At 30.4% G+C, this 21,397-nt stretch overlaps 1 protein-coding gene across 1 annotated transcript in view; it reads left to right on the top strand.

Moving 5' to 3' along the window:
• The window catches only part of LOC126837902 (uncharacterized), a 114,810-nt gene that overhangs the window by 7,126 nt on the left and 86,287 nt on the right, over positions 1-21,397 (top strand). Inside the window, exon 2 of the mRNA XM_050571880.1 lies at positions 5,892-6,156. Within this exon, the coding sequence (XP_050427837.1) occupies positions 6,054-6,156 (103 nt within the window). The 5' untranslated portion in view covers positions 5,892-6,053. The remainder of the gene's footprint in view (positions 1-5,891; positions 6,157-21,397) is intronic.

Here is a 21,397-nt window from a genome sequence, read left to right as displayed (position 1 = left end):
ATTTCTTAAAATAGAGTTTGGGTTAGATGATTAGTAGCCGTCACGTTAAGATTTAGCATTTCCATTGATTTTGTCTTTATTTTTTGTCACGTTTATGTTATAACTAATAACTTATAACGAATGAGTCAGAAATCAGAATGGCCTTTACACATTCATCGCCCCAACACCTTTTGTTTACAATATGTACATAATTGTACGTAGGTAGACAATTTGTTTTTACCATATTACTACACTCTCACTTAAATGTGTTTTCTTCAATAATATTGTATAATTGAAAAACTATTGACTATTTATAATAACATATTGTATTGTATTTCATGGAAAAAAACGGTTTACTTGCAAACGTTGTCATTGATTTTGTTTACCTAAATTTCCTGTGTCGGTAACTACTGTTTTGCTTCTATAATTTGTCCTACTTATGTAAAACATAGCATTTATTTTTTATTCAAAATTATTTTATAACAATATACTAGTTAGTAGTTGGCATATAATAATATTGGCGAATAAACTCGTATTTAGTGTTATTTATTATTATGTTTAAACTTAGTTTTGTGTGTTTTATGGGCTGTAATAAAATATTTTTCAATGTGTGTTTTTTAATGAAGTGTACTTTTTAGGAAATTCGAAAATAAAATATAACAGCCTTATTTATAATAAATAAATAATCAATTCTTAATAAGCATTTCTACCTGTACTAAGGACACGTGTTATGATTGCTTAATTACTCATATATAGGTCTAATACAACGTCATGAAGGTGTATTAAGTTTTTTTCAGTTGATTTTTTTTAATACAATACTGTATTGAAACATAATGAAACAAACATTGTACTATGAAGACTTATTTGTATGTTACTTATATATTGAACACTAGTACCAATATTGAATAATGTCTGACTACCTAAAGAGTAGCCCTATCTTCCGATGTACGTCTAAAATGCACTATTTGTCTTCTGTTATGAGTTATGGCGTTTAAACTTGTAATATTATTTAGAGAAGGTTCATCATTACTATAATGGGTTAGGTTACATAAATGATTTCTTTCCCTACCAAGATGCAAATTAAAAACCGGAAGTAGTAATTTGGAGCGATTCTACAACGCCGGACTGAAATGGCAATTTCAGAAGCCGTTGAAAAAATACATATACATATATAGAGGTAGGTATACCCCAGGCAAAACATAACAGCACTACAACCATACATATTTTAAAAAGCAAATAACAAATTACGGAATATTAACATACTGTTTGACTGTTGTATTACAATACGGCAATTTATCATCATTATAGGATTTTATTCGATTTTTTAAAGCATAATACAAATAATATGCTTACCTAATCAGCTATAGAGAATCAAATTTGTTTTCATCAATACAGCGCATCAATTGGAATATCGCTAAATTACTTCAAAAGTCTAAGCAGTCCAGATAATAAAATACAAACTGTTTTTAGCCAATAATTAATTTGCTACATACGTAAATAAATTTACTTAATTTAGCTCCGACGACTGTGCGTTAGATTTACCTACATATCTTCTTCTTCTTTGTAGCATCGGCCTTGAAGCCATGTTATAAACATATTATATCCGCTTGTATTTCATTTCTAAGAAAATTATGTGCCATAAGTAAGCTATATACTTAAATTTCTTTATCCTTTTAAACGTATACTGGTCTATGTATATGTTAGTACTCATATCCTTATTGTTAATAAATTCCTGTTCTTTAAACCCATAATTGGTTTTCTGGTTCTCTAAAGTTCAAATGCTGTTTGAAATATTCTTCACATACTTAATTACATAATATTTCTTCTTTAACCGTTAATAGGGCTCCATCTTTATTTCAACGTCTGTCCGTTTGTATTCGCTACTTAAAGTATTATTCTTTCTGTGCAGTTTCTCGTTTTATGACTTGCGTAATCGTATCCTGTTTCTCCAACACATTTTAGATATATTATTGTTTTTCACTTGTAATAATTACTGTTTTCTTTCGTGTCTATCTCAGTTTTTATCTCATACTGTCAATTTTATCTCTGTCTATTAGCCCGTCGCCAACTCCCTAAACCAAAAAGAGGTATGATATTATTATTGTATAATAAAAATTTCACCAAACTAGAACAATACCAATACCTAATGGGATCACCTGCTTGGGGCTTTCTGCCAGTAGGAGCTCAGAACCCCGGGCGCACTAAACCTGTACCTAATACTTAATATTAAATAATAATTAGTGCCTCCCCCCCTCGAGAGGTAAATTACTTGTTATACTTACTAAATAACTATAACTATTTTATTCTTTGAAGTGAATATAATACTGTTAGATTTACAATAATAATATCTTGGCTTTTGTGTCAAAAGATGATTTTCTTAAAAATGTATGCACTCAGATTTTTCACACAAGATTTTAATCAAATAAACATTTGTGTGACTAACATTTTTATTGGAATAATTTATCAAAAAAAAATAATCATTTAAATAGTTTTTATTTAAATAACATTTTATTAATATATTATTTGGCTATATTCGGGCGCGGACTAGCAAAGAAAGGCGTGGTGCTACATCGTTTTGGGTGATATTGTTTAGCCTACTCGTGCTATCTATGTATACAAAACACAATAAAATTAACTTTCATACTTATTTTAAACGCGAATTTATATAACTTAACTTAAACAATAAACTTCTAGGGCCCCTTAGTACTTTTGTAGTTGTTCTATTTGGAAAAGGGGGAAATAAACATGATAAAAAAGATGCGATCACATCCTAGCATCTCAGCTAGTCTGAGCCTGGATATAGTTTTATTAGAAAAATTACCTTTAAACTTTGATTGGTAAAATACATAAACATTTAAAAATAAAAATAAAAATCTCTGAAAACGCTATAAATTAAACAGTCACTTGAACAGCACCTTTCTAGGGTCGTTATTGTAAATGGAATAACATGTTGTTGCAATCAAAAGTTCTAGTCGTTTTTACTGCTACTAACTTTCGAATTTCAATAACTAATTTTTACGAGTGAAAATAAATTCTAACCAAAGATACACACTGAATTGTTTTTCCATTAAAAAGTAATTAAACACTACAAAATGTATACTGATCTTAATAGCAGCGGGAAGTTGGGAAACTAATAGAAAGTTCCCTATTTTCAACTTGTCTGTACTATTATTATTATTTATTATACAGTTAGAATAATATGTTTGTATAAAAAGTTAAATACCTTTAAATATTTCTGGAAAGAATAACTTGGTAAAAAAATATTAACCTAATTTTTTTTTTTTTTTGTAAAGAGGTGATATCATTTAGAATAATTTAGACAAACAATTTAATTTTAAAGTTTAAACCATACTTTTTTTGCTGAATCATAATATGTGTACTATAGCCGGAATGTGTTTTAACCATTGTCCATTGGTATTAGAATACATAAAAAATAATTTTAGAGATAAATATTCTTTTGAATTTTCAAAAGTCACTGCAAACGCATTTTTCTTTTATTACAATCAAGAAGTAATACGAAGAGATTATCATATCTGTTATCATTATACCTATAATACACGTTTTAAAATACACATTATAACATGTATTAATAACTTATACAGATTAGAGTACAAGTAAAATTATATACACATTAAAATTATCCAATAACCACACAATATTGTTTGAATTATCAGGTATCTATTACATTTCTTATCATAACTTAAACAATTATATCAGAGTAATTTTAAACGCCCGAGATTTTCAAATGTAAATACCAGCTAGACAGGAAGGTCTTCTTCTAGATTACTTCTTTTGTTTTAGTTTGGATGCCAAGTTGATATTTGATTTGTTTTGTCATGATACACACCAAAAAATTCACGTTTTTGGAAATAAAAGTACTATACAGTAGTCCTAAAACTTAAGCTAACAGGAATAAATCTTTGTCATTTTTGAATCGGTTTTTAGAGTTATTCCAAAATAGTTTCTTATTGCAAGACATCCAAAGTTTTTTTTTAGGTGTCCATAGCTTGATTCTTTTATAAATACTATTTATGGCGTACAGGCGCAAAGAAGAGAGGGGGAGAGGAGTTCGGTGATTACAAAATAAAATCATTATTAATAAAATTATTAAGAAAATTCAGAATTATTTGAGAGGTTTAATTTTTACATAACTCCTACGAAGGGTAAATAATTTTTGGCTGCACTACTGATTAGTATACATTGTGTCTAAAATTACAGTTACCATGTAAAACTCTGTAGTTTATTTATACTGAAATTTTTACAGATTTAAATTATCGATTTGTTATTAAGGAGAACGAATATTATAATAATGATTACATTTATAATGTCAGAATGTTCTATTTTTTCAAACTCATGCAAGTTGCTTCAAACTGAAGAAATATAAAGAATATTTGTTTCATAGTTAATCTCATCGATTTCGATCAAATGGCTTTTAATGAAAATTATTTTATCAGGTCTTCCGATCCGTTATGGTATTTCTTATAAATTTGCTTGTCTATCGGCATGTAGAAAACGAGTAGTTATTTTTCAGTGTTAACATTTTTTTTGTAGGTATTGTTCATGCTTTTCGACGCACATATTGTATTAGAACAAAATATACATTATTAGCCATACAATAACATTGACTGCAGTTTAGGTGATAGCTACTCGGTTGCAAAGTATAATACATTCATGCGCTACTGTTATTGTATAAGGCAAAAATCGTATCGAGAAACAACACTTATGTCTATAAGTGTCAAATTATAAAATATAAATATATATACATGTAGACGTAAGTCGCGTAAACATATATATGTATATAAAAATATAGGTACTAACAAATAGAAACATCCACAATATTGTTGTTGTAGACATTTCTAGAGTGCTGCGGATATACTAATATATATGTATCTTAATAGTACATATACAAAATTTGCTTGCATTATATTGTCGACATGCCGTCGTCAGCTGAATTGCGTCGGATCCCCCTTTATAGGATTGTCAATGTGTGTCAATTAAAATATATACGTTAACGAAAATCGGTGGGGCCCTCGAGTAAGAAATATACACAAGTCGAACCGTTATGACGATATACCTGTGTCTTGTCTAATGAGCTCTGCACAGTCATTGTGATTTATCCGTGGGATCCCAGCGCGCGTACAGTAATTATATTTTTGTTTTCTTTAATTTTCGCAACGCTTGTCCGTAGGTGGAAAACCGAGCTTGGCAAATACTTGAAAAGAAAGTATTATATATACATATAAAAATATTATACATAGATATAACTTAACGTTTATATAAACACACACACTCACACATATATATAGTCTATTGCGATCAAGCTACTCCCCTCGCGAGCTCACGACGACCAGCCCGAACTTGGTGTACGTCAACGTTAAATAATAATATCGTATGATCAGTATTATTATGATACACTTTTTTTCGACTATGATATAATGATATTATTATGATACTGTCAAAGTCGATTGCCCAGTTTATGATTCTCCGGAGCCACTCGGCAATACAACGTACAATTAATCTTGACTCATGACCGGCCCGACATTTAGCCCCGGGCTCGAAGAAAATTTGACGCTTACAGAGAAATGATAAAGTATTAATTTTGTGTGTGCGTACCTTACTATGTCCAAGCACAGAAGTGTTATTGTGAAAAACTGTTCACTGTTGTGTGTAGAAGAATTCTGTGTACACGCTATAGGCGCACTTGCTAACGAGCGACCAAAATAAACTGCATTTTACTTGTTCCTAGCATGTATGCAGATAAAAAAAACTGAAGAAAAATAATCGTTTTTTTTCTTTTTTAATTTTTGTACATGTATATGATTACAACTGTTATATGTTTTTTTTAGTCGTCTCCGCGTTCTTGTACACATAGCCCACGGTTGTATAATACAATTGTATGTGTTTTTTTATAGGGTTGGTGATTCTGCGATCCGTCGAGTGTGTGAGAAATGTGCATGGAAAACGGGTGAAGACTCTTTGAACCGACCGTTTACCGCCCTTTCGACGGTACACAAACTCACGCACACGACATCTCAAAGCACACGTTTTTTAAATCGTAAGTACTGTGAACAAACATGTTGAACTGTACCGATCCGGAATGCATATTGCACCACCACCACGTGGATTCGATTCAGCATCACTTGCAGGATGACCGGCAGCACCACGAACATTCATCGAGTAAGTACTGTACAAATGATAAATATGAAAATGTTTTTTTTCTCGACTTGCGGCGTATAATATTACAACAAATAGTAGATAGATTTGTGACTGATATATGTAATAAAAAACCGACCTTCTACCGCTCATATTTAACAGATAAAAAATAGGTTTCAAATCATTATGTGGATTTCCCCTTAAATAAAAAATTCGCGCATATATTTTATGTTTTGGTACAATGGTCACATTATACAAAAAAAAAACTGAAAATACTGAAATCTGTACCGCTCTCGAAATGCTTTTCCTTAATATTAGTTGCCTTAATTTAATTTGAAGGTCAATGCAGCCAACAAATCAAGCGTTCTATGCAATCCGACCAATCATTGTTTATGTTTTTTGTACTTACACGTAATGTTTTTACACATAGGTACTATAATATCCATATCAATGACATAGTGCACTGATGTCACAAATTACATTTGTTGGGAAATCGAATTATGTATAGCAAGTAATACTTAAAAGGCTTTGTACACATTATGTAATTTGTACACATTTTAGAAGTCGGCGACTCATAGTTTTTCTGTTAGATAACTTACAATTTTATTAAATACATGTAATTACACAATAAAATAAATGATGAATTTTCAAACACCGTTCCTGTCAAATTTTTAAGAATGCACTTATAAATATTAGTGCATCATGCCATCCATATAGTATTGTACAACGGTCAGCAGAGTAAAAGTTTCACCCTCCGAGTATTTATTTCACTTTTGTGTTACTCATGCGAGTTTAAATTCGAATTTTATACCTACCAACAGTATTTAATAACAATAAAAATAATAATTATTACTATTAGTTTTTTATTTAATTTAAATTTTAAAGGTTTAAAATAAAAACAATCAACCATAAAATATATTGTAACCATTTGAAGTAATAACGTTTTATATTTGCCAAAAACGACAGTAATTTATAAGTATCCATCATAGTTATTTATCGCGAATGTTGTTTTTAACAAGTGTAATAAAGCATAAACAAAACCTTTCGACTAAAAGAAAAATTAACACAGCAAACTAGTTCTTCGAAACAAAATAGCTCATACACGCGATTGAAACATGTTTACTTTTTTTTTTACTATTTAGTAGACTCGTTTTTAAAAGAAAAATTGTTTTGAGTGAAGCAATAGTAATAATATAATTACCGAAACATGTAGAAATAACAATATGTTCTAAACTACGCATTCGGTAATTGGATTAAGCATAATATTATGTCAAACGCTAGTAATTTTAAGTTGTTACAGTATAACAGTATACCTAATAAAGAGTCGTGCACTCAATGTACCGTGTGTGGATATATAGCCGGTCTGATATGTGCCATATTAATATACCTACAACTATTAACTGACCACGAATTTTAGACTAATAAAACATTTTAATTACCGTTTTCAGTAAAATTGAACCGAAGTAGCACTGCTATAATTTATCAGGTATACGTAGGAAATATAATTTGCAAATATCGGTCAATATTAACCGCACAGATTTGTAGTTTATCTGAAAATAATTTTTTTTATACGTTTTTTTTCCATGATGTGATGACTATGTATATTTACCGTGTTAACACAATATATAGTCTTTGTACATTCTACAAAGCGTGGTAGCGTGTTCACGTTTGCTTTAAAGTTGCACGGAACCGTAGGTATAATAATGTTAAGTCCACTCAAGATTCGACTTCGACCGCTTATTTAACTGCGTGCAAACGTTAATTGAGAAGGCATTACCGAAAATCGTATTAAGGAACATTATGGATCGGATTACGCGGTGATCTATGTAATATTACGTATGGATATATGATATCATAAAGACTTGAATGGAGAGGGAAATTGTTACTCGAGGCGTCGTGGGTAAACGGCCTCCTCGACAACACTGATCCAGTATGGAAACGCCTGCGGGCGCCGGTACGTCTCCGAAAGGCACTTTCACTACAAGTCCCGTCGACTTAGTCCTTGAACGCCACGCATTTGGCCCCTAAAGCTTACCGCTCTGCTCCTCCCTCCTCTTCACTTTACCGGTACCCCTCGATGACCATGAATGACATTTCAGACATAATTGTTATAAATATACACCGATCAATAATTAATATGGTTTACACGGTTGAATTCGTACCAATTTCGTACTGGCCAGTAGTGACGTATATCTTAGAATTAACGATGATATAAAATGGTAACATAACATAAAAACGTGAAATATATGCACTAATGCACTCGGGCTAGGAACAAAACTAAAAGGCTACACTTTACTACGGCGAAACATTCTACGTAGTAGATGATTTTGTCAGTAGAAGGTGGTTTAAAATTGGATTTGGAAAAGTGAATAACTACACATAGACTATAGAGTCCGGAACAAGATTTACACATATATACATATTTTACTTAACAAAATAGTTTTAATACATTTAATGTAGATTTCTGTTAAAAAAAAAAACCTACACATAATATTTTATCTTAAAGAGTAAAATTATGAGTATGCTTGTTAGGTTTAGTTTTTGATTGCACATTCCAATTTATAAATTTACCTCTTAATTTTTTTTTAACTGTAACTATATTATAGAAGTGCTATAGTTATGTATTTGTGTATCAACAGAAAGTTGAACAGAGAAAATTAGATACCCGTGGATCTTAAAAAAACAAAACAAATTCTCATTTATCAGGAAATACCCTATAGGTACAAAGTGAAATGTAATTTATGATTTTTTTAGGAACTCTATACTTTTTGCATCGACATATTTTGTTAGTTAAATAAAAAATTACATAATTGATAACTATAAAAGTTATATGGATTTACAAAACTATGGCTGTGATTTTTAATTGAACGCCTACGACATAATATTATTACTATCGACTATCATACAATATTGTCTTTAGGTTATTATACAACATAAGGTAAAAAATTATCTTTAATGAGTGTTTAACATTGTAACCATTCTGAGTATGAAAAGTACACTTGGTTTTACGTTGTTTGCTTATTTTTGTTGTTGTACAGAGTACATCATTTTTTTAAATACATTTTTACTTTAATACTTCAAAATATGATGACTTGGATTACTAAATAACTTCAAATCTACTAACGTAACTATTTTGATTAATCATCACTCCAATTTTGATAAACAAACAAATTAATTAATTAACTCAATATACCAAAAATGTTAACGTTTTTGTCTTTAGAGAAATTATTTTTATCTTAAAAAGTATGTTTTTCATCAAGGTGTTAAAACATATTTTTAAATTGTATAGGTATTATAGGTATATTACAATTAAAAAATTTATAATAGGTATAATATTTTAACTTTTAATCATTATAGGTACATTTGAAGGATTTCTTTTGTTTAAATTTTTTTTTTTTTTAAATTCACTTTAAAATAATTATCGATTTATTTTAAAATTCAGTTGACAATGCATACTCTATATTTCATTTAACTCCAACTTGTTTTTTAACCTCGGTTTTTAGTAACGTGTAAGTTAACAGATTGGCTACCTTCCCATTATTGTTTATTTAGTTGCCTACATCGGATGGTTTAACCGCGTCGTTACGCTCGTCTGTTAAATAATTCAGTACAATAAACATAGTAAAATTTCATTTATTTGTTCTTGCTTGTCCTACTAATCATTTGTAGATATATTATCGTAATAAAAGTCTAAACGGATCATGGAAGATACATAGGTCGAACAATTTTTAAAATATGTATGTTTTTTATCATACTAGTTATTTGTTAATAGCAAATTCGTGCCAAAATACATCAAGAATTCTTCATATTTGGCGGTTTCAAGAACAGGTATAGTCTATATATTTTCCACTAAACTCATTTACCGTGAACCATATAGTAAATGCAGGTATACTCGTATCATATGTATACATAGAATCCCACAGAATAGTCGAAATATTATCTAAGCGATTATGAGTAATGAGTATTTAGCATTTGTGGATAAATTCTAAAAGCTTATTCGGATTAATGACGGATAAAGGTGGGAGGAAGGGTCAATGGACTTTTCGTTGACCTTTTTTTTTATTTACGTTATGATTCGGGGTATAGCCAACGCCCAAATATCAATCTCAGAGTACCCAGAGTCGTAGGTAATCTATGGTTTATCCTAAAACCATATAATATTATTGTTGTTTGATTTTTAAATGTATAACACATACCATTAGAAAGAAATATAACGTTTAAGTAACAGATTATGTTTTTGTCAGTTTGAGATACAAGTGTAGATACGAACAATCACAAATAAATATAAAAAGTTGCCAATAAATTTTCATAATATCTTAGATTATTAGATTGTATAAACTCTATTAGGAGTTTTTACTTTTTATTGATTTTAATAATTTGTTTTGAAAGTAGTTTGAACGTATTAATTTCGCAGAAATACTTTTATTGGAAACATGCCAATAAAATTGGGTAAGTAATAGACAATGGATGTTTCTTCTTTATTCGCATATACATATTATTACTTACTACAATGCCTGCTAATCTAACGAGTAACGGTTGTGTGGCTTTACGTAACTATCATAAACACGGTCACGTCTTGAAGTCGTGTAATCTGCAGACGGCAATTTTTATTTTTTATTATTATTTTTAATTATTACGATGTTGTTAAAAAATTCGAATTTTTAAGACAAACATTGTTGTCATTGAACAAGAACATTGTTCCAGAACAATTAACCATTGCAATTAATGGGTTAATTGGGTCTATGGAAATATTATTACAATTTTGGAAAGCGTCGAGAAAAAAGATTTGTTATTATTTTATTTTAACCTTCAATGACCAATTTCTAATTCAACAATAAAATACGTCTTGATGGGTTCGATTTTGAAATCAATGACATTATCTAGTAGAAACTAGTATAACTGCTGTCCAAGACTAGTCTGTATTATTTAATTATTATTATGGTATTTTAAGCAGCTAACGTATGCAATATTATATCCTTAATTTAATATTGAACAAATAATATTAGGAATTATTCGCTTTTATATATCTCCAAAAGGTCAATAATCTCAAATGACAACTGGATTGAAAAAAAAATATATTGTAACTCATAAATATGAAAAGAAGCATTTGAGCGTTAACTTATTGTAAAAAAAAGGAAAACAAGTTATTGTTGCTTTCTTTTAATGATTTTAAGTATTTATAAAAAGAACTATAAAATTAAAATTTTACTTAACAATTTATAAAACAAATTTTAGAAAAAAATTGTCAATTAAATGTACTCACTACTCTTTTTTATACAGCAATTTTAGTTTTTAATTTTTTTGGAAAGTAAAACAACCAATTTTAAAGTATTGAAATTACAGTAACTCATAAAATAACTATAAAATGCTATTATAATAAAAACAAGTTAGTACTTGTAAAACATAATCACTAAATTATTCATATTTAATGGGTATTTTTTGTAATTAAATATTTTATAAATAATTTCTATTGCCACAACGTCGTTGTGAGTAATAACATTAATATTTAAGGCCCTTAAAATCGCTTGATTTTTTAACACTAGGATCTTAGACTTAAGCTGCAGAAAATAATACTGTTGCAGTATATACACATGATAAATAATCTGACATGTTTTATTGCTTTGCTCATTTCCAACAAAATATAGTTCTGAAGTATTTACATAAAATAAATCTGTAACTGGAAAAACGTTTTGTAACGTTCTGATAGCTGTTTATGCCTACACGTGTTTTTCTAATTGCCGTGTATAGCAACACGGGGATAATATTATATTATTACCTCACTTAAGCACTTAAATTTACCTGTATACTTTGGTGTTGAAATTTACAAGATTATCTTGTTGCTTAATCATTATAAATAAAGACTAATTCATAACACAGTGTCGAAATACTAATACATTATTATTTATAAGTTTATTTTATATAAATTAAAGTTTAATTCCTGACTATAATTTGAAAATGTATTTTAAAGTAGAAAATTATTTTTATTAGTTTTAATTCTAGTTTAAGAAACGCATTTAAAAATAATTTCTGGTTTTAAACATAAAGCATGTAAGGTCAAGTTAAATTACTTACTTTTATTTTTTTACAAGCATTTTCTGTAATATAAATTAAACTGTACACAAGGGCATGGAAAGAATTTACAGTATTCGTCGAAAAACTAATTTTGGTACTTATTAGTTTTTCTCAGATTTAATACATTTCGTTCAGTCTCTTTTGCGGTTATTAATTATTACTTATTACATATTACTAACTTTCAAATTTCTATAATACTTAAATGGATAGACATTTCCGGGTCTGATAGTTTTAAATAATGCATACATTTTAATCTACTATATCCCGAGGTTAACCTCGAGGTATAGTAAATAGTGAAATTATTATGAACCCCATACAAGTTATAATCAATTCTACTTCTTTCAGAAAAGTGTTACCGTGTTAGTGATAATTATGTCAAACAGTGATGAAGGAATTATGATAAATTAGATGGATTAGGATCATTTCTACAGTGATATTTCTAAGAATGGGATGTTCAAATTTCTTTAAAATAAAAGTTATTGTTTAAGTTTATTGTTATTATCGGATATTGCAGATCACAAAATTATTTATATTAATCAATTATCGTAATAAAATCCAAAATCAATTGAAGATTACAATTTTGATCACGTGATCGTATTATATTAATGTTCTTAACTGCTGCACCTAGTCAATAATGTCATGACTGTTATTTTTTATTCGGCCAAACGTCATTCAGTTTCATTACAAGTCCTTCGTATGCTGAGTTTATCAAATGCATTATAAGTTAATATTACATTTTACAATTCCATACACAACAGCAATAAATTAATAATATTCCGTGTCAGAAACACAACAATAAAAAACGAGGTCAAAATAATAATATGTTAAAACACATAATAGTATATTATAATATTATAGTCAATAAGTGTGGATTTCTATTTGTTCACATATATTTTGATTTGAAATAATTTGGGTAATATTATAACTTATAAATATTGCATTGAGCAGGATAATTGTTAATGACGTCAAAAGCATTTTTAAAAAAATATATGTATAGGGTCCGGCAGAAGTCAGGACACGAAAGTAAAGTTTAATAAAAACACGAAAATATACTCGAATCCAATATTTTTTTTTTTAAATATATTTCATAGGATGTGCAATTTATGTGTGATAAACCACTTCTGGCACAGGCATCAAGAAGTATAGCTCGCTCCGCCATTTCCCGTGGAATTTCTGCGATTTCTTCATTAATTGCGGCGTTAAGTTCTTCCAAGTTTTTAGGACGGTGTTTATAAACCTCGGCCTTTAAGTTTTAGATGAGGTTTAGTTCCAACAGGATGGCGCTACGGCCCACACAGCCACTCGATCATTGGTGCGCGAGCTCTTCCCGGCCCATGTCATCTCCCGCAGAGGGTACATCAATTGGCTCCAAGGTCCCCCGATCTGGCCCCTGCGATTTTTTTCTGCGGAGACACTTAAAGGCCGAGGTCTACAAATACCGTCCTAAAGATTTGGAAGAACTTAATGCCGCAATTAATGAAGAATTCCACGGGAAATGACGGATCGAGCTATGCGAAGTTTTCGTTTGCGTCTTGATGCCAGTGTCACCAACGAAGGTCATCACAATATTCTAGAAGTGGTTTATCACACATAAATTGTACATCCTATAGAATATATTAAGTATAAAAAAATATTGAATTCGAGTAAGTTTTCGTGTTTTTATTTGATTTTCGCTTACTATCTTGTATGATTGATATGGCGTGAAAGTTCATGGCACGAAAGTTCAAATCGAAAACGACATTTTTATTCATTACATTTATTTCAGCGTCCATGTTTGAAAATTCGTTTTTCGTGCCGCGTCTACCGTAACTATTATTCATTCGTACATATGTAAATATTACTATACTTTATAAAATGAAAAAAAAAACAATTTACGAAATTCAACATTCACCTTGACAAACGTTTGGTGTGCAGTGTTTGGAACGACTAGGCTGTTTTTCAGCATTTCCTGGGTTTTGGCAAACATAGCTGGTATTATGTTGTTTTGAGCAAATTTTTTGAAAAAAAAAACAGATAACAATAGTTTATTTATTGGTGAAAAAAACGATGATTCAAGGTTGTAAGTCGACGCATGTAATGCGGATAATATTATGCTTGGACTGTTAATGATTTTTATTGTTAATTGTATGAATGTTTACTGTCAGTGCAGTGGCGTGCATACATTTACAGAATACAAGTTTTAAACCACTCTATAGAGGAATCGGTAGTTCACTATTTAATACGACGATACCAACTATTTCAAATAACTTGCATTTTTCAAGAGTTCATAAAAAATAAATGTGAAATTAATTTTTATTATTTTGTCTTTTCAATGTCAATATTATTAAATATTACTCACTAGTGATTTTTTTTTTTTAATACCATATATTATAAAATTTAATTAGTAGTATAAGTTTAAGTTTTTTAAAACTTTTTAAGCCTAAATATATATTTTTTAATAAAATATTAAAACTAAAAATGTATAACAATAAATCAACAATTACATATTAAACTAATTCAGTTTTTATTAATAGCTGACACTCATTGAATAAATACAACATTACATTTCGTAATGGTACTTGGTTTATGCTTGAAATAACTTTTTACTTTCTGTACACTACACAGGCGGATATCTAAATTATCCGAGGGGGGGAAATGGAAACTTATTTCCATAACTTAATACTACGTAGCAAGGCGCTTTTTTAAATTTAATTTTACATTTCTTCAGATATTAAGACTTAAAATGTGGTCCGGTTAGGGCGGAGGAAGCGATCTTCTGTCCAATTCGTTACTACTCAAAATTACATTCATGGTCATGAATACTAAATACAGTATAATGGTAAAGGCGCTCGTTTACCGATGTACAAAATACACGCCGGTGTGACGTTAAGTACGGAGCCGTATTAAATCCGCCCAAGTTGAAAAAAAAAACATGTTTTACAGTTTGATTATGAGATAAATACACTACGTCATAATTTTATAAGCCTAGCTAATACGAGCGGCAACGGACTGAAAAACCGTATAGGGTGAAGGAAGGTATTTTCGTAGCATAAGCAATTTCGTGATATACTTTGTTTGATCGTATCGCGTAATTCCCTATTAGAAAATTGTCTTGAAAATCACACTGATTGTTAAAATAACAGTTATTTTAACAATCAGTGTGATTTTCAAGACAATTTTCTAATAGGGAATTACGCGATACGATCAAACAAAGTATATCACGAAATTGCTTATGCCACGAAAATACCTTCCTTCACCCTACTCTTTTGGGCGTATTACGTCGGATAATCCTGAGGCTATAACATGTTGCAAAAAAATAAAAAATAAAAAATTCATCGTAGGTCGTCGTAAGGGGCCAATTAAAAAATACGGAAAAAAAGAACGAATAATTATCGTCAATACTCGTGTTGCAAATACAGTTATACTTAAAGTCACTTTTCAGTATACCGGCCGGGCAGTAGGTACCCCCGAAGGCCATTCGCGTTTGCGATAGTTACACACATGTATAATAATAATAATAATAATAATAATAATAATAATAATGAGTAATATTAATGATATTGATATAAGAAAGCAAAAATGCATGCTGTCCGGCCACCGATTTCCATTCCGGACGGCCACACGAGCCATACAGGTATGAAGCACAGACACATGATCGGCGGACGGGGGAGTGTCTAAGGGCTTTGACGTCACAACTATACTATACAAATGTTGTTATTACCTATTATTTCTACGACCCGGGGCATATAATATTATTATTCGCAACGCAATACAGTGATGATAATAATAATAATAATAATAATAATAATGTGACGACGATGATCGACGAGAATGACTAGGTGATTTTCGCCTGAAATCTCCGCATGTCGGCGGCGGTTCATCGTTAGGTTCGTCCGATGGAACCTAACCGCGCCCTTGAACTCTGCTGTAAAAACATTCGCATTCCTTCCTGCCGGCTGACATCCGAAACTGGTAAACTGACAGTTGCAAAACAAAAATACAACTTTTTCCCGCCGTACATATACGTATATATAATTTTCGGTATTAAAATTACCAGACGTCAATTTCGGTTTCCATCACTATCTTCTCATTAAAAATACACAAAAAAGTAAACTAAGACTAATTAAATTTTTTGCATTCTGATTATGCATTAAAAACTATTTGTTTTTACGAAAAAAATATTTGACGTGGTGAAAATCTAAAGAAAATTATTGACATAATATTTGTCAAATTTTGCAACAAAGAAAATGAGTACTGCAAATACTTTCGGGATATGCTTTATAGGCTGTCATAGAATGTGAACTTTATTAAATGAATAAAGTAATATTGCAACGGATAGCACTTAGCCCGTTACGATAATACGTCAAAAGAAATATTTTGCAGACAAGAATATAGACAAAGCATAGAGATAAAAGTAGTGCATAAATAATGAAGAAAAGGACATGCAAAAATAATGTGATTAATAATACAACCAAAGTCTTATAATAATAGCAAAAGAAAATGTTTCAGGATCGGGTCTATTACAAATAAAATACAAATTATAAGTAACGCGTAGGCCGAAGGGCTGTTTTAGGCTATGCAGGGGGCCCCCTTAAGCACGCAGAGTTTGGAGGCCCTTTAAGAAACCAAAATACGTAATGACTTAAATTGTATTACATATTATTGTTTCGGGGACCCCATCAGGCCGGGAGCTCTGGCTTCGTGCCCTTAGGGTAAAGATGGCAATAGTAATGGAGGAAGTTGTTGATCAATTTATTATAATTTTGTTACACAAATAAACACTAGTAGATCTGGTATAAATACAACATTATAAAGCAATACTATCAAATATCTCAAGCTTTTTTAAAGCAATAAAAAATTTACTTTTTTTATCTATCGAATATGTACTTACTCAAAAGCTGTATCATATTATATGTTAGCTCTTAGCATCCATAAAACAACAAATAAACAATACAGTGCGATTATAAATTAACCGTGACCGTAGAAGAATTTTCAGGCTTTAGGGTTTAAACCATTAAAAGTTCTCCAAAAGAACTCAGCAACCAAACTTATACTTTTACTAATATTATGCGAGGTCTAAAGGGAGAAGCTACTTGATTTTTAGACCAAAAGCGGCCACTTTCCAAACAAATAATGTATGTAAACAATAAACAACACAGCAAGCGAATCCACTGTATCCAATTGTAATGGAAAGTTGCAAGGGCGGTGGTAGCACACGCGAAGAAGGACTACGATGTGGAAAGGGCGCAGGCATTGACATTGTTTTAACTTGTAAGTGTGTATACACGTATTTTGGCGGGACAAACGATTTTTGGCCGTTTAACCTTTTGCCGGTTAAGTAAATGCACGCCGTGTTTTTTTAAAATTATTTGTTTGCCCTATATAATACACATATTTTGTGGGGCGCACTTATCGACCTGACATATACCATTATAAATGAAAAGCTAACGGCGGGCGTTGTTGTGGGCGTACATTAAAAGGTATGTTATATATTATATTACCCGGTAGACCACTTATTGCGTGTGAAATGCTTTTTCTTTTTAGTTCCTACTTAAAATACACTCCATCGACCTTGATGCGTCTCCACCATTTCTCGATTTGAAATAAAAAAAGAGATGCCATGTTAATAATTTTAAACAACTGCGGTGAACGGTTGGAATCAGTTGGAAAATCCGACTTAAATCTGACACCGCAATAATAAACCAATAACCATAAAAAACCCTTTTTTTACTTCATCCATTCGTTGTCGGTTATGCGTTTCGTTGTGTTAAATGCACGTTCGAGTGATAAGAAAATGCGCACGAATTAGGTGTTTCGACTTGCTGATAAAAATCGCAAGTCGAGGCAATGATATAGCAGGTTGCGTGCATAGCGAATCGTTGTTGATGGACCGAGAACAGTATAACATTTTGTTTTGTTCTTTTATTGTTTTTTAATACGTCGGATTTTAATATATGGATACCAAGAGTGAGCCTTGAAGTGTGCATAATAACAAATATGTATATTATATATTATTATAATATTCGAGATATTGCTGTATAACCCTAGGACCAAAAACGCCACAACTCAAAATGTATAGTTTTGAAAAAAATCTAAAATAAAGGCTTTATAGTATCTAGAAAAGATAAGAGGGTTTTTTCCCTACGCATTTGAAACAAATTTGAATATTATTATTACACATATTTTTAGTGGCCAAATGAATGATTATATATAATATGACGTTCTCGCGTTATATAAAGAGTTTTTTTTTTAGATCTACTCGAAAGCAGTTATATCTCAAAATTAATACATTTCGAATTGTGGCGGTCTTGTTATAGGTGTGGTATTATGTCGGTACCTAGACGCAATAAAATATTCGACGATGAATTCAAACACGATGGTCCATTTTTTTTCTCCGTCGATGACGTCAATCTAGCGATTTGATTTTACACTGTTAGGTCTTAACCGGCGTGAAATGAAAAAACATTGTGGCCCATAAGTGAGGAAGTGTATACAAATAATTGTGGAAACCTCCAAAAAAAGTACTTACAATGCAATCTTGCACGTACGTCAAGTGTTTCGCACATTTAAACGTGATCAAGAGTGTTATACTCGATACTATACAGGTTTAACAAAATAAACATTGTTGGTTTAGCTAAATAAACAACATTGCTTTTGAACTTCCACGAACTCCGAGCATAAGGCTACAACATTAGTTATTCTTATTTGTAAGTCATATAAAACACAATAAGAATACTTGATAATGATCAACGATTGATGCTATTATATTGGTTTGGTGATACAATCAGGGGCCATATTATAGTTAACTACGGACTACGGTATACTACTGTGTACTTAAATAATGGAAATATAAAAACGTTAATTTTGTAATTTTCTTTAGGACAGGCAAGCAAAAATTTAATTTTTAATAACTTTGAAAATAATCTTTTAAAACTGGTTGTCGACCAGTCAAAATGTTCAGCAAATTATTATTATTTTAATAAGTTAATCAAATATATACGTTACCATATAAAAAAATTAAGTTCATACGGTTTTAACATATAAAGGATGGGGTTATATTTTTTAAAAATATATTCAATTTATCCCAACAAATAACTATAAAAGTATAAAAAAGAAATTATTAATAAAGTTCAACTATATCACCCGGTATACTTATGTTTGACATACATTTGTTTTCTCTTTGATTTGCATTACATAAACACTGAACAGATCGTATTGATTTTTACATTTTGTAACACCAACTTACACGGTATATCAATATTAATTTAATGTTTTATTTGTAACTATGAAATCATGTTTTGTAATATTGTGTGTTTATTTTATCATAATTCAATGGTACATTTATTATTATAGTTGTGGTATTATTTATTAATTGTTTACAAACGTTAACAAGCCGTTTTGACATAAAGATCACCGCATATTTCGTGGTAAACATATTTTAATATTCAGTCATGTATGTTTGTATAAGAATGTATGTAAAAAGTTGAATTATGCTCATGTTATAAAAACGAAGATCCTTGAAGCACGAGTGTAGGTACTATATATATTCAGCGAATTGATTATTAGTGTAGGCAGCCATCTTAAAATCATTACAAAAAATCATTGAAAAATAGTGATTTGATGGGCCTCACGCTTGTAAATGATTAAGTACCGCACCTTATATTTATATTATTGAAACGTTTGCGATTACTATTAATCATACAGCATGCTAATAGTAATGTTAAACAAATTAGAACTGTTTTGAAAATGTTAGGTTTTGTGCCGAAAGTGGTTTAGAGCAATAATAATATATGTGTTAAAAGAACAACTAGAGTTAATTAGGTTAGTGACTTCAACTACAATTTGTTAAGACCAAGATAACAAAACAAAAACTATTTATTTTTAACTTAAAGGGGTTCAATACAATAATAGTTTTACTTGTCGTTTTACTTATTGGACAATTATTCACGGTTTTAAAGATTTAAATACTTGTTGGTTGTTATGATAAAACTTAAGTACTATATGTATATTACATAGATGAACAACGGCAAAAGTCATTGATTCTATAATGGCACGCCATTTTTCTATTATATCCATTGTAATTATGTGTTGAAATAACTTAAAATTCGTTATATCTCTCTAGTATGCTTAGTGTTTTGTTCGGTTAATTTGTTTTTCACGTTTTGCACATTAGGAACGGACTGTCAGTACACCGATTGTATACAATTAATATCCTACACTATTTTTAGATTAACTTTATTCTTAGGGTAATGTTATTAAAAATAATACAATGGTGTGGACGTGCTCAATGGAAGTTCTCTGACTATTATAATATTGTAAATTTAATTATATATATATATATATATATATATATATATATATATATATATATATATAAATCATATCAATGATACATTTTATGTCATGAGCGGTCAGCGGAATTTAAAGTTAAAAATGTAGTGGTCCCAAAGGTTGGCGACTGCTAGTGTAGTCTGTGGACGTAAGTTTCATCCTGAAACTTATTGCGCGAAACACGTCAAGAGGAATTTTGGACGCGCATCAAAGAAACATTGCTTCTGCCGTTTCGTGTAGTGTGGACGTCGATGACAGCTGTTGAGTGCAAGAAAATAAACCAACATGGTTGTCTCACCCAAATTGTCGGCTCACCAATTTTGTGCTTGTTTCACGCAACGTTTCGCGCAAACGGAAGGGCGAGTAGACGTTGCGCGAGTATGTCGCTGGTAATGTAAACCTACAAGGTCGAGAAGGCTTGATTGTTCCTATGTATTGAGGGACATAATGTAAGAAATATATGAGAAAAAAGTGGTTTTAATCAATTTTGATCATGTTCAATCATTTTCAGGTTTATTCATACAAGCCTATTATTTTCAACGTATACATTTTTTTCTGTGAGTGTAAGCCCTTGTAGTGGTAATTTAAGACAACGGAAAACTCTCGCACCTTGTAGAGCAGTTCCATTGCAATAATTTGATCATGATGATGATGATTGTTGGGTGTTATTTATTATAAAACAAATAGCTATGTTTTTTTTTTTATAAAGCAATTTGTCAACATTTTATTTAATAAATATTACATAAATCATACATTGTCATTCGGATACCAAATAATAATAACAGTTACTTACAGTGCCAAGAACGTTGTACATGAATGTTCATGAACAACTTTTACAAGAATGTTGTACAAGTTGTTCGACTAGCAGCATTTAGTGATTAAC

This window comes from Adelges cooleyi, unplaced genomic scaffold (assembly GCF_023614345.1).
Source record: "Adelges cooleyi isolate 19-005CV unplaced genomic scaffold, UGA_ACOO_1.1 ACOO_flye_CR_arks_rails_tigmint_CR_PRNA_30, whole genome shotgun sequence".
NCBI lineage: Eukaryota > Metazoa > Arthropoda > Insecta > Hemiptera > Adelgidae > Adelges > Adelges cooleyi.
The sequence above is the reverse complement of the archived record's forward strand: the minus strand, read 5'-3'. Positions and strand labels throughout refer to the sequence as shown.